Below are 14,847 nucleotides of genomic sequence, written 5' to 3'. Positions count from 1 at the left end.
TGAGTCATGAAGATACTTTATAAAATAAGAGCAAATAAAGAATAATTTCAAAGTTTCTGGCTTAATTTTTGTGCCAAAAAAAGAAATAGTTTGTGAGTTATCATTATCTCTTTTTCTAGGTGTTTCCTCTTGCTGATTTTGGAAAATTAATAGAAAATTCAACCCTGATTCTTAAACTTCCCCAACTCTCCCTGCCACACATGTATCTAAGTATATCTGTTCCTTACTGGCTGGACCACAGGTTATGCAAAAATAAGGTTTCTGACATGAAGGTCATATGAAAAAATCAATTTCATCCAAGTAACTTATCTGAATAATCTTTAAAAATTAATAATAAGACACTGGAAGAATATACTCTACAATAAATAAACTAGGGGCTTAATGTTGATATTCTTCCCATTGGCTATTCTGAAACTTGAGTATGAATATACAAGTCTTGCAAAGTATTTTAAAAAGTTGTCAAAATGCCTATTTTCTAGGCCGTTTTTGTCAATAATCTGCAAAATTTGCTAATTTACTTTCACAATTTGCAGCATGTATAATCCTTCCTATATATATTTATAAATCATCACTTTCTTGGTATCATGAACAGCCTAAGTTACTCTCTTCTTCATCAGACTCCTCATGGCATTTTTCACCTCTGTGTTTCTCACTGTGTAAATAATAGGGTTTAACATGGGTGTGAGGATTGCAAAGAACATAGCCACCCACTTGTCCACAGGGTAAGTGGCCACAGGACGCATGTAGGTGAACACACAAGGCACAAAAAAGAGCACCACTACTGTAAAGTGGGCGCCACATGTAGAGAGGGCTCTGCGCCGTCCTTCAGAGCCATGGGATTTCAGGGAGCTCAGGACGGCTATGTAGGAGATGAGCAGCAGGGAAAAAATGAGCAAGCACATGCCCCCACTGTTGGCTGCCACCACCACTCCCAGCCTGTAGGTGTCGCTGCAGGCAAGTTCCAACAGTGAGGAGAAATCACACCTGAAGTGGTCAATGACGTTGGGACCACAGAAGGTCAAGTCCATGGTGAAAAGAATCTGCACTGAGGCGTGCAGGATCCCCCCGATCCAGGCCACCACCACCAGGAGCCGGCAGAGCCCCTGGCGCATGACGGTCGTGTAGTGCAGAGGCTTGCAGATGGCCACGTAGCGGTCATAGGCCATGACGGTGAGGACAATGATCTCTGATGCTGCCAGGAAGTGCTCCAAAAAGATCTGAGTCAGGCATCCTCGCCAGGAGATGGTTCTCCTCTGGGACAGCAGGTCAATGATCAATTTAGGCGTGGTGACTGAGGTGAAGGAGGCATCTAATAAAGCCAAGTAAGTGAGAAAGAAGTACATGGGAGCAGAAAGTGTAGGGCTGAGGGAGACGGTGATGACAATGAGCAGATTGGACAGAACAGTGAATAAAAAAATGAACAGAAAGACAATGAAGAGTATTTTCTGCAAGTGTGGATTCTGTGTGAGTCCCAGGAGAACAAATTCAGTCACATTGTTGGGAGGCCTGAGGACATCCATTCAGCAAGGAACGGCTTCCTGGGGCCTGACTTACCTACAAAGGAACAAAGAATCATACTCGTTAATCAACAAAGAATTGTGTTCTGACTTTTACAACAAAATAGTACAATCACTGTAACTGTGGAGTATGCCCTTGACACTTTGTCCCAGTACTTGTTTCATTTTTTTCTTATTTCCTCCATAAAGCTTTCCATCTCTTCAGATACCTAGCACCAGTCACCTGTAAACCATCTGTAGGGCAAATTTGATGTGTGATTTACTGAAAAAACTCTGGACTGTCTACTCGAGATCTGAATTCTCCTTCCTGTTCTGACCCCATTGGACTTTGCTGCATCATCTCAGTTCTTCAGGCCCTTCACTGTGTCCGTGAGATTACAAATCGTAATTCTCAGATGCATTTTATAGGCTGAGAACTGCTGTACACACATAAGAGTTATTCCCTTTTCCGTGATGGAATTTCAGTTTGACATCTCGACTCCTAACTTTGGAAAGAAAAAACATGATCAAGAAATCAGGAAGTTTAGGGAAATAGATCGAAGTCCTTGGTGAAACATCCTCTCTGGTACCTATCAGAACACATCAACTACTCAGCTGTGTTTCCTCACTGTCCCACTAGAGTGCGTGGAATAATGTCCGCAGTGCCTGAAACTGATCAGGTGATGAGTAAACGTTTGGTATTACATTGTCATTCTCCAAAAAAGTAAAGATATGCTTGCTTCACTGAAGCATAAACTCAACAGAAGTTCTGATGCCCTTGTCCTCCAGACCTGTCGATCTATAGTCTCTCTACTGTATGAGAAACTGGAAGGGAAGCTGCACTCCAGTTTAAGAGATTCTGTATCATGCATCGAACCTGAACTAAAATAAATAAACTAATTAATAAAAAAAAAAAGAGTTTCTGAACACTCTCCAGAATAAGCATGAAAATATTTAAATGTCTCTAGAAAAGTGCATGTTATGGATCATTTTACTTTAAAGATAATTTGTGTATATGTTAATTGATTATTTTATTTTTCAAAATTCTGCTCCACATATAACTTAATATACATATTCTGCATATTCATTGCTTCAGTGTGTGTGTGTGTGTGTGTGTGTGTGTGTGTGTGTTAGTTGCTCAGTTGTGTCCGACTCTTTGCAACCCCACGGACTGTAACCTGCCAGACCTCAGGCTCCTCTGTCCATGATAGTCTCCAGGAAAGAATACTAAAGTGAGTCATCATCTCCTTCTCCAGGGGATCTTCCCAAACCAGGGATTGAACCCAGGTCTCCTGCATTGCAAGCAGATTCTTTACCAATTGAGCCACCAGAGAAACCCACAACTTCAGTAGTTTGGGTTAAAAAAACCCACAACTTCAGTAGTTAAAAAAAAAAAAAAGAAAAACTCAATTCATATAGGTGTTCAACACACAAAGATCTTTCAAGTAAAGGAAATACTTACTTTCAAGTTCTGTAAATAAAAATTTAATATGAAGAACAGGAATAATTTGCTAGAGAGACAGGTAATGCACCATGCATATAAGTGTATATGCACCGACTACCACAAACACATAAAATCCATTACTTGCTATTTATTCCTACAAGTTCACTCAGTCAACAAAAGTTTACTGGACATTTACTATGTATATTAATGTATGCTTATTCATAAAAAGTCATAAATGGTGTTGCTATTAAATGCCCTTAGTTCCTGACCTACCATTACCAAAGAGCAGCGGCTCACCCATCCACAGCAGGAATGACCTTCCCAGTCCTTTATGTCTCTGCTCCATGCATTCTCACGCCGTCTTCTACCATCTTCCAACAGCATCCATCATTCCTGGTTACAAGACAGTGCATGACTAACAGAACAAGAAATTTGCAGTTTTAAATTTGCCAAGGAGAAGAGAAATAGATGCAATTAAATATATTTCATAAAGCATATCTTTTCAAAGATAAATGAATAAAAAACTGTATTTTTAATTATCTAAGATGAAACATTTATGCATATGTGGAAACAAAGTGCCCCGTTGTCACAGCATTTCCTCTTTCTTTAGCGGGATCCCCCAGCAGATAATGAAGAGGATAGTGTAAATAAAGTAAGAATTAAACACAGTTTATGAAAGTATTTTAGAAACAACTATAAAAAAATGTAAATTACTTTTTTTTTCATTTTTTCTTTGGCTCTGCGATACTTATTTTAGGAATAAACCCTAATGTAAAATATTTTTAAAAGAGAAAAATCACTATGTACAAATTTGTCCAATACTATTAATAAGAACTGTGGAAAATTTAGAAACAGCATGGAATGTTCAACACTGGGGAATAAGATAATTAAAATTCCTTTTAATTCTACATCTCTTTGAACAACATATAGTACATCTTTTTGAATAATATATACTTTTTAAGAGTGATGCTTTTAAAAATTGTGCAATGTCATAAAAATTCTAAAGTTGTAATATTAAGTGAAGGAAATTTTGGATGCATATTTGACTTGCAAATTTATTCTAACATATGTAATTGCAGCTAATTATATTATTAATTCAACTAATTTAAATATATGAAAGGAGAAAGTGTTAGTCACTCCATCATGTCCAACTCTTTGCAACCCCATGAACTGTAGCCTTCCAGGTTCTTCTTCCCATGGAATTCTCCAGGCAAGAATACTGGAATGGGTAGCCATTCCCTTCTGCAGGGGATGTTCCCTACTCAGGCATCGCACTCACGTCTCCTCCATTGGCAGGCAGATTCTTTACCATCTGAACACCAGGGAAGCACATTTAAGTGTATATCAATAAGAAATAAATGACCCCAAAATATCCTTAGTTCTAAATTGGTAGTACTATAGCTGAGTCTACCTTGTTATTTTATATGCTGAAGAAGGGGTTTAAATCTAAGGTAAGTTTGGATGAGGGTTGATTGTATGATTTGTAATATGTATTTAAACCTGAGAATGTATGATTATATGATTTCTAAAATAATAATCTCACCTATGAAAGTGTCTGACATACCTCCATGGCTAGGCCCCAGGCAGCTGTTAGTTGCTCAGGAAAGAAGTAAAACCCATAAGATAAAAATGTCAACTAACTCAGCTGCAGTAAGTGTCTCTTGATTTATAAGTCGTAACTTTGTAGAAGTCCTAAAAGCACTACCATATATCCTATTTGTTGGCAAAATCTATGAAATTTCTTCGCTGTGACTAATTGGAACTCATGGGTATTTCCCTATCATTAACAGGTCTTGCCAGAAAACCAATTATTTCAAATAAGGTGACAACATCAGAGAGGAACTTTTACAGTGTTCCTCTCTAATTTTAAACTTCATCCATAAGTCAATATGAAAACAAAACATCATTTCAAAAGAGAAAAAGTTGATCACTTATAGACTTGGATTGTGTGTGTGTGTGTGTGTGTGTGTGTGTGTGTGTTCAGTGGTGTCCGAGTCTTTGTGATCCCCATGGACTATAGCCTGCCAGGGACCAAAACTGTATCGCTTGCATCTCCTTCATTGTCAGGCAAATTCTTTACTACGGGGTCACCTGGGAAGCCATAAACTGGATATTTGATAATAAATGAGCTTAAATGTGGAGTCTGAATATTTGATACCATATAAATTAAACACTTAGATGTGTGTTTTATTTTTAATTTTTATTTTGATATTTTATTTTTAATTGATCTACTGTCATGTTAATCACAATTTATAAATATTGTTTCCATATGTATGTTAAGTGATAATTATGAACCTCTTTGTAATATTAGCACTTCATAATAGAAAAAGTTTATAATACTTCCTCAAAATGTTTATTGTGCCAATTCTGTAATTAGATTAACATGTTTATGATGACAGTAATTCCATTCTTCAGTTATATTAAAAAATGGTAAAATGCATTTTACATTTAAATTTAGTCCTATAATATCTTTATGGAATATTAAAAATGAGCAATGACATACGCAGTTTATAACAAGGAAGCATGAAAAAGTGAATAGGGACACCATTTACCAAGGGAAGGTGAAGAATCACATCATTAAATCCTGGGTCAGGACTTTTGTCTTTAAATTATGTTTTACAACTAAACAGGCATGACATGTTTATGCTACCACCAACTTTAAGACTCTTTGCAATTATCTATGAAAAGAAATAAATACCGAAGTTTGAAATTATTTTGTAAGTACATTGAGTTCAATTCAACTGAATTCAATGTATTGATATTCCTATATAGTTAGCTACACTTACTCAAAACATTCAAATATGCTTTCCTTAAAAAGAAACATAAATTGGACATAACTGTGGATGGGTTCTGGAGAATATAATCACTGTGAGCAGCATGCATCATGAAGGAAAAGTGATTATGAGAACTGAGACCATGTGACTAAATCTATTAATAGTTTGGCTGGATATTTTATTATTATGGTTCTGCAATAATATTTGTGAAGGCAGATGCCAAAAACAGTTTGAATGAGGATTTGAACCTATTTAAAGAACCATGATAAATATGGATTTTGCTGAAATATTATGAAAGTATCTTGAACTCTTCTTTTAGCTCTGAAATTAAAGCGTGAGATTAGAGAATTAGCATGTACTGAAAAAGTCATCATTCTCAACCTCATAAGAGACTGAAATCTACTCACTATGGTCCATTAAGGGGTCACCCAGTTTCCACTTAAATAGCTAACATACTGGGCAAAGAGATTGCCTTAGAACCCCTATGTCTGTTTAGCCCAGCTCCAAAAGCCCTAGAGAAGCATAAAAGGGAAAGAGAGAGGAAAGTGAAAGTGCTAGACACTCAGGCATGTCTGATCCTTTACAGTCCCATGAACTGTAGTCCCCAGGCTGCTCTATTTATGGAATTCTCCAGGCAAAAATACTGAAGTGGGTTACCATTCCCTTTTCCAGGGGATTTTCCTGACCCAGGGAGCAAACTCAGGTCTCCCACACTGCAAGCAGACTCTTTACCATCTGAGTCACGTGGAATAAGGTCTAAATCAGTGACGATTGCCCATGAAAATAATTTTTCAAAAGAAGAGTTTTTGGAGCTATGCCAGAAAAGTTTGTCTCCAGAATACAAATCCAAAAACAGTGGTTTAAAACCCTGGAGAGACAGCAACACAGATTCTCAAACTTGAAGGGTAAACTAGAATGAAAACAAAAAATGTTATGTATGGATCAAATCATAGTTCATCAGAAAATAGTTGAGGTATGTTTTGATGTTTGATAGTTTCAGGGACTAATTTTACAAAACCCAATACCTGCCAGAATAATCTTATGGGCAACGTCATGCATTTCAGTAGATAGAGAAACATGTTCTCAAAACGCTGAAGCACTCACGACAGAGCTCACGTTGTACTGTTGTTCGGTGGTCACTAAGTCGTGTCTGACTCTTTGTGACCCCATGCTGTTAGCCCAAACCGAAATCCTTTGATCCCAGAAGGGCATCTAGGTTGTTTACCAGAAGTTGAAAAGTTCTGGGCTGTGGTTTCATAAATCTTTCAATGTTTCTTCAAATTGAAGTAGAAGCAAATATGACAATATGCAAATATGACAATATTTGCTGAGCACCGAAGAATTGATGCTTTTGAACTGTGGTGTTGGAGAGGACTCTTGAGAGTCCCTCAGACTGCAAGGAGATCCAACCAGTCCATCCTAAAGGAGATCAGTCCTGGGTGTTCACTGGAAGGACTGATGCTGAAGCTGAAACTCCAGTACTTTGGGCACCTGACGCGAAGCCAAAGAGCTGACTCATTGGAAAAGACCCAGATGCTGGGAAAGATTGAGGGCAGGAGGAGAAGGGGAGGACAGAGGATGAGGTGGTTGGATGGTATCACCAACTCGATGGACATGAGTTTGGGTAAACTCCGGGAGTTGGTGATGGACAGGGAGGCCTGGCGTGCTGCAGTTCATGGGGTCGCAAAGAGTCGGACACGACTGAGCGACTGAACCGAACTGAACTGAACTGAATGTCATTTTTTAGCTCTCATCCTCCAGCCCTTGGCAATCAACATTCTTCTCTCTGCATCTGAGTTTGTTTTTGTTTTCTTTTTTTAGTTTCACATATAAGTGAGATCATAGAGTATTTGTCTTTCTATTTCTGCTTATTTCACTTGGCATAGTGCCATTAAAGTTACTTTACGTTTTCACAAATTTCAGAATTCCCTTCTTTTATATTGCTAAATGAAAGTCTTTTTTATATATACATGTGTATATATATATATATGTATATATATATACACATACACACACATATATATATCATATTTCTTTTATCCATTCTTTTTTTTTTTTTTTTTTTTTTGAGGGATGGCAAGAATATTGGAGTGAGTTTCCATTCCCTTCTCCAGGAAAAGCTTCCCAACTCAGAGACCGAACCTGGGTGTCCCACATTGTAGGCAGACACTTTACCATCTGAGCCACCGGGGAAGTCTATATATAAATATATACATATATTTATGTCTCATATTTCTTTTATCCGTTCATCTTTCAATGCTCACTTAGTTGTCTCCAGATCTTGGCTATTGTGAATAATGCTGCAATGAACATGGGAGTAGAGATGACCTTTCAGATTCCTGATTTCATATTCTTGAATATATACTCAAAAGCACGATTGCATAATACAATGGTTTTGTTTTTAATTGCCTGAAAAACCTCCCTAATGTTCACTGTAGTGACTGAAAAAATTATATTCCCATTAATAGTATAGTTCCATTTTTCTCTACATCCTCACCAAACATTTTTGTCTCATATAGATCTCATATGGCCATCCTAACAGATGAAAAGCGATCTCCTTTTGTGTTATGAGTTGCATGTCTCTGATGATTAGTGATGTTGAGCACCTTCTCATGTTCCTGTGACCATTCTTATATTTTCATTGGAGAAATATCTACTCAGTTCCCTTCCCATTTATTTTTTTTTATTATTTTTTCCATTTATTTTTATTAGTAGGAGGCTAATTACTTTACAATATTGTAGTGGTTTTTGCCATATATTGACATGAATCAGCCATGGATTTACATGTGTTCTCCATCCCAATCCCCCCTCCCACCACCCTCCCCACCCCATCCTTCTGGGTCTTCCCAGTGCACCAGCCCCGAGCACTTGTCTCATGCATCCAACCTGGGCTGGTGATCTGTTTCACCCTTGATAATATACATGTTTCGATGCTGTTCTCTCAAAACATCCCACCCCGCTTCGATTTCTGGGTCAGGAAGATCCCCTGGAGAAGGGTTAAGCTTCCCACTCCAGTATTCTTGGGCTTCCTTTGTGACTCAGGTGGTAAAGAATCCACCTGCAAGCCAGGAGACCTGGGTTCAATCCCAGGGTCAGGAAGATCCCCTGGAGAAGGGAAAGCATAAGCATATTCAGCAATGACATGCTAAACATGTTTTTATGGAAATTTTCAAACTTTACAAAATGACCCTAAAGTTCAGAGGATAAGGGAAATGTGAGAGAGGAGATGGAGAAGAGGAGAAGGTGCCCCAGAACTGAACATCTCAGATGGTGCAAAACATCACCTACTAAGTAGAAACTTTTCAAGCTATGTGAAAGGAATCATTATGTTGACAGACTATTTTACCTCTTTAGGGAAAATAGACTTACGTCTTTGCCCATGACAAATGAAAATAAATTCTAGATGGATTAAAATATAAAGTGTTTTTGGACTTTCCTGGTGGCTCAGCTGGTAAAGAATCTGTCTGCAATGCAGGAAAGATCTGGGTTCGATTCCTGAGTTGGGAAGATCTGCTGGAGAAGGGAAAAGCTACCCACTCCAGTATTCTGGCCTGGAGAATTCCGTGGGCTACATTCCACGGGGTCACAAAGAGTCAGACATGACTTTCACTTTCATAAAGTGTTTTTATAAGTTATTTTCAAAAAAGTGGTTAAAGTGTATGAAATCACTTGAAGGAAATGGAATTTTTCAAAAGTAATATGGTAATAGAAATGTAAAAGCAAAAAATATTAAAATAACACATTTATTTTAAAACACATAATTATAACAGTTGGAGAATTAAGATTCGGCTTTATTCTACATAAAATTTCATTCCTTTAGATTATTTTTATAAACATGGCCTTATTATTAAATTTAAATCTTTGAAACATTCTTCTTCAATCTTAAGATGTTAAGCAACAGAAACAAAATGATGTATAAATAATCTTGCAGATAGAAAATTGTATCTATACTTCAAATATTAATAAGTATGTTTGTGTGTGGAGGAATTTATATTTTTAATTATTTTTTCTGAAATCTGTAATGTAATAAACCCTATTAATTCTGAAAAATATTGTATTATTTTAGAGAGAAATATGGTAAAATTTTCCCCTAATCTAATAAATTAACAGTGTTAACTATATAGCTTAACTCATCATATAGGACATAAATCTATAGCCTCAAAGAAACATTTTTTACCCCAAAACTATATGTACTTCCCCCAAGAAATCATGGAAATCATAAAAATGCATTTCAAACAAATATGCATTTTGAACTAGGAAATTTTGAAAATATTAAAGTATATTTTGATCATTCAAATTATTCAATAAGAGATGTTTTTCATCATACCCAAGTTATTTAGCCTGAGAAGGCACTACAGTTAAAAAATCACACGTTGTTTTCCTGAGAAGAGCAATTTTTCATTGAAAATAAGTGACATATTTCCCTACGGCCTCATTTCCGTCTTCTGTTCCAGAGCTTTTTCATGGCATTTTGCATCTCTCCATTTCTCAGCGTATAGATCAGAGGGTTCAACATAGGGGTGACGATGGTGTAAAACACTGCCAAGTATTTGTCAATGGGTAAAGTGGAAGGAGGTCTCACATACAGAAAAATACAGGGCACGAAGAAGAGGACCACCACAGTGATGTGGGAGCCACAGGTGGACAAGGCTTTGCGCCTCCCTTCCTGACTAAGATCCTTCAGGGAGCGCAGGATGACCCCATAGGAGAGGAGCAAGAGTGTGAAGAGGACCACGCAGATGGCCCCATCATTAGCCAGCACCGTGAAGCCAATAACACGGACGTCAGTGCAGGCCAGTTTTAACAAGGGGTACATGTCACAGACGAAGTGGTCAATGACATTGGGGCCACAGAAGGGGAGATTGTAAACAAAGAGAATATGAACGATAGCATGTAAAAACCCACCAGTCCAGGCTAACAGCAGTAACAGAACACACACCCGTTGATTCATTACTGTCATATAATGCAAAGGTTTGCAGATGGCCACGTAGCGGTCATAGGCCATGACCACCAGGAGTAAAATCTCAGCACCACCAAATAAATGCTCTGTAAAAAGTTGGATCATGCATGCTTGGAATGAAATGATTTTTTTTCGTGCAGAATAAGTCTGTAATCATATTTGGGGTGACTGTAGTAGAATAAACAGCATCCATAAATGATAAGTTGCCAAGAAAGAAGTACATAGGGATGTCAAGCATTGGGCTGGACACCACAGTCAGGACAATGAGGAGATTGCCCACCATGGTCACGATGTAGGTGAGCAAGAAGATGACAAATAATATCTTCTGACCCTGGGGGCTCTGAGTGAGCCCCAAGAGGACAAACTCAGTTACATTGTTCCTTTGTTCCATAGGTCTTTCTGCATCTTTTATTTCAGAGTTCAGGACAACATTTCCTATCAATATAATTCTTATGACTGACTTCCTGACGTGTCATGATAATTTGTTCATTCATTCAACAAATGAGCAGTATGGTTCTTATACTTTCAGATATTATTAATAAGATCAAGGCTTATTAAAACATCTCATTAATCTCAATCTTGCACACCAATTGAGAGGCAATTAATTAGAGACATTTGTGGGAAAAGGATACATCATTAAATAAATGAGGTGTCACTATTAGCTTTCCATCTGGAAGCTAATTGTTGTACATATAGCTAATATCTATTAAAATAAAAAAATTGATTAAAAGCTTAATAAAAATGTAAAGCAAGATTTACTTTATATTTACTATCCATTTCATAAAGGAGGTATACTTCTTCATTCTAGGTTTGAAAGAATATTCTTAACCAATCCTTGAAATCTCAGACAGGTTTATTTGACAATTTCATGTTTTTTAAGGATTTAGGAAATGATACCAAAACAGCAATAGATGAAATGTTTGAAGAAAGACTTACATATCGGATGATACAGAGAGTTATCATCTAATGAAGAAAAGATAAACATAAAAGTATGCAATGTGGAATAACATATCAACAAAAAAATTAACATAAGACTGCTTCTAAATGGACAACAAACATGACAGGATGCCTAAACCCACCTGTGAACAAAAAAATAGGACTTTAAGTCACTGTTTACTAATTACAGCATTTGTTCGAATTCTTGAGGGTCACTCAGTCAAGGTCTATAGATGTTACCTCATCTTTTAATTAACACACAATGTTAGAGAACATATAAATTAAAACTATTATCAGAGTTATATATCTCTACCCATGGAACTATCCCCAGATCACCTTTGAAATTAATTTCTAGGGATATTTTATCTTCAAGTAGGTAACTGTATTCCAAATCATTAGTAATGAAATTATTCAAAAGAAGTTTTACAGAATAGAATCAGTCTATTGAATCAACATATTTAATAATCATAAAGGAATTCTAACATGACTTCTTATGAAAATCACAAAGGAAAACTCTAAAAGACTGACTTCTAACCCCATCCTGGGCTTCCCTGAAGGCTCAGTGGGCAAAGAATCAGCCTTCTATGCAGGATACACAGGAGATGCGGGTTCAGTCTCCAGGTCAGGAAGATCCCTCGGAGGAGGAAATGGCAACCCACTCCAGTATTCTTGCCTAGAAAATCCCATGGGCAGAGGAGCCTGGTGGGCTACAATCCGAAGGGTCCCAAAGAGCTGGATATGACTGAGCAACTAAGAAAGCTATTAGCCTCCAACTAATAAAAATAAATGAAAAAAGAAAAGAAAGCTCACCTCACCAACATACTCTTACAAAACTGAAAGCCTCGTTCAGAATTTTGTTTCTAAATATGCTTCTAAAATATTTGTTTCTAAAACATGCTACCTGTCTATGAAGAAAGCTCTTCAATCCATGTTCTGGGCCCTGGTTCCTTCTTGCTTGTCCTTCATGCACTGATGCTGTCTCTGGTAATGCAGAGAGTGAGATTCATGCAGCCTCACAGCACCTTGAGCTGCTTCCTGTGGCCAATGCTTTACATGATTGCAGAAAATCAAAATCATCTTAGTTATTTTTAAAAAATTACTTTTCAAATTACTGAGATTTTCAAAATGAATATGAACGTCTGTTTCCTAAGGAACTCTGAATTTTGATTGTGAACAGAAACTCAGAATGTTCACTGTTGGCTGGATTTGTCCTGATAATAAACAGATATTAAATCAGTGTTGTAATCAGACAGAGGAAAAACTTCAAACTGTGTGTAAATTGTTTATAATAAAATATTTTGTTTGCACTTGTAGCAGTCAAAGTGAAACAGTGAAATAGCTGTTGCAGCATTTTGATTCTTAATCACTTACTGTCCCATCTTCACACAGTGTTGTTGAACTTTAGAGTTCCTGAAGGACGAATAATTTCATATACACACTTTATTATGTTCTGAGTCCACCATTTCAGTTCCAGAAGAAGTCGGGCTTGTGACTACTGTTGTAGACAAATGCTCCGCAGGTCCTGGCAAAGAGCCGTAAGCACTTTGTCTACATTTAAGCGCAGCTCATACAACTGAGTCATTCGATCCCTGCGTCTCCGAGTATGATTCTGTCTAATTAAATTCACTGGGACCTTAGTCATAATTCTGAGGGCAGATCTCCAGAGATGGTACAAGAACAATCACCGTGTGGAACAAGACTTATAAAATTCTGCCCTTTGGGAAAAAATCATGAAAAGCAAATTTAGGTCATATCACCAAAAGAGAAAATCAAATCTGGACAGAAATGAAATATGTGAAAACTTTCTTGTGAAATTATGTTCTTCAAAACAAGCAAATCTTTTTAAGTTTAAGTTTTATCTTTGAAGATGATATCTGAACCAGTTTCCAATCATGAATGTTAATTTCAGAACAAGTCATTTAAACCTTATTTCAAATGCAGTTAAATGCACATAATTTCATATACACAATTGATAGAAACTGTTTTATCAGTTTTAGTACCATACTAGGAAAAGAAAAAAGTATTTGTGGGACTGTTCCATTCATCTCAGAGTGCTCATCAGGCATCCACCAAAGTAAGAAATACCTAAGGCCATGACACAATTTGCAATATATTTAATTTCTAAGAACTTAAATCATAAAGTACATAAGTACTTTAAACAGAAATTTATAGCAAAAATGCAATATTTTCCAATTATTTAGCCTAAAATCACTCATGACTATTTTCAAAAATATATTTTCAACAGAAACATTATGATATACATGTATATAAAAACTATATGAGAAATATTTATAAAAAGATATATATATATATACATAAAAGACTGTGTAATACATTGCAATGTGTATAAATTAACTGGATGCAGCTAACTGTGTGATTATAGAGACTTTTCTATATTTAAATGCAAATATTAGAAAACAATACATACTTTAAAGAATGAACTAAGCTTCTGTCTCAAAATGTTAAAAAAGAAAATTTAAAATAAACATAAAGAACATTGTAGTGTGGGAAGTGTTGAGAAGACATACATCATTAAAAGAGTAATTTATATAAAGTAAAAAATACCAGGAATCGATCCTTTTGAACATTGAATAAATTATAATTTCTAGCCAAATGGACTAACAAAAAATAAGAGAAAAACCAAATTATCAGAATCAAGATTGAAAAGAGGGCCATCATTGCAGATTCCACAAATTTTAAAAAGACAACAAAATGATATGATAAAAGAATGTATGGCAGTTAACTTGCCAAGAAAAGAAACAGACCATTGCTTTGAAAAAACACAATGGTCTAAACACACATTGAGAAATAGTTTAAAACTGGGATAATCTAAGTGCAAATAAATTGAATGTTTAGAGTCCTAACATTCTCCTGCAAGATAGTTCATTCCCATATAGCTTTAATCAATTAATTTTACATGAAAATTAATCAAGAAATAACTTGTTACACACCACTTTCATAGAAGTAATGAAACAATGTACTTCCTAATGCATTTTATGTACCCAGCATAACCCTTATACCAGCATGACTCAAGGGCATCAAGTGGAAATATTTAGATTAATAGCTCACATTAGCAAAGACACAAAATTTTGAACAAAATACTTGTTTTGATTCCTTTGGGTGTTTTCTTTGGGGATTTTTTTTTTTTAAAATATATTGCTGATACAAGTCTTGAACTGGTCCTGGGATATGCTCAGTCTAGAACTAGTCATGTTCCACAGCTAATGAAAATTTTTC

At 36.3% G+C, this 14,847-nt stretch overlaps 2 protein-coding genes across 2 annotated transcripts; both read right to left on the bottom strand.

Moving 5' to 3' along the window:
* Nucleotides 1-581: 581 nt before the first annotated feature.
* LOC122709049 (olfactory receptor 140-like) lies at nucleotides 582-1,520 on the bottom strand. The gene has a single exon (XM_043926149.1). It carries the CDS (start codon nucleotides 1,518-1,520, stop codon nucleotides 594-596), a length of 927 nt encoding a protein of 308 aa, XP_043782084.1. The 3' UTR covers nucleotides 582-593.
* An 8,626-nt stretch (nucleotides 1,521-10,146) lies between these two features.
* Nucleotides 10,147-11,065, bottom strand: LOC122709001 (olfactory receptor 4A15-like). Its single transcript, XM_043926022.1, is given in 2 exon segments — nucleotides 10,147-10,812; nucleotides 10,814-11,065. Coding segments are annotated over 2 exon segments (918 nt in total).
* Nucleotides 11,066-14,847: the final 3,782 nt, after the last annotated feature.

The sequence above is a fragment of the Cervus elaphus genome, chromosome 1 (genome assembly GCF_910594005.1).
Source record: "Cervus elaphus chromosome 1, mCerEla1.1, whole genome shotgun sequence".
Classification (NCBI taxonomy): domain Eukaryota; kingdom Metazoa; phylum Chordata; class Mammalia; order Artiodactyla; family Cervidae; genus Cervus; species Cervus elaphus.
The sequence above is the reverse complement of the archived record's forward strand: the minus strand, read 5'-3'. Positions and strand labels throughout refer to the sequence as shown.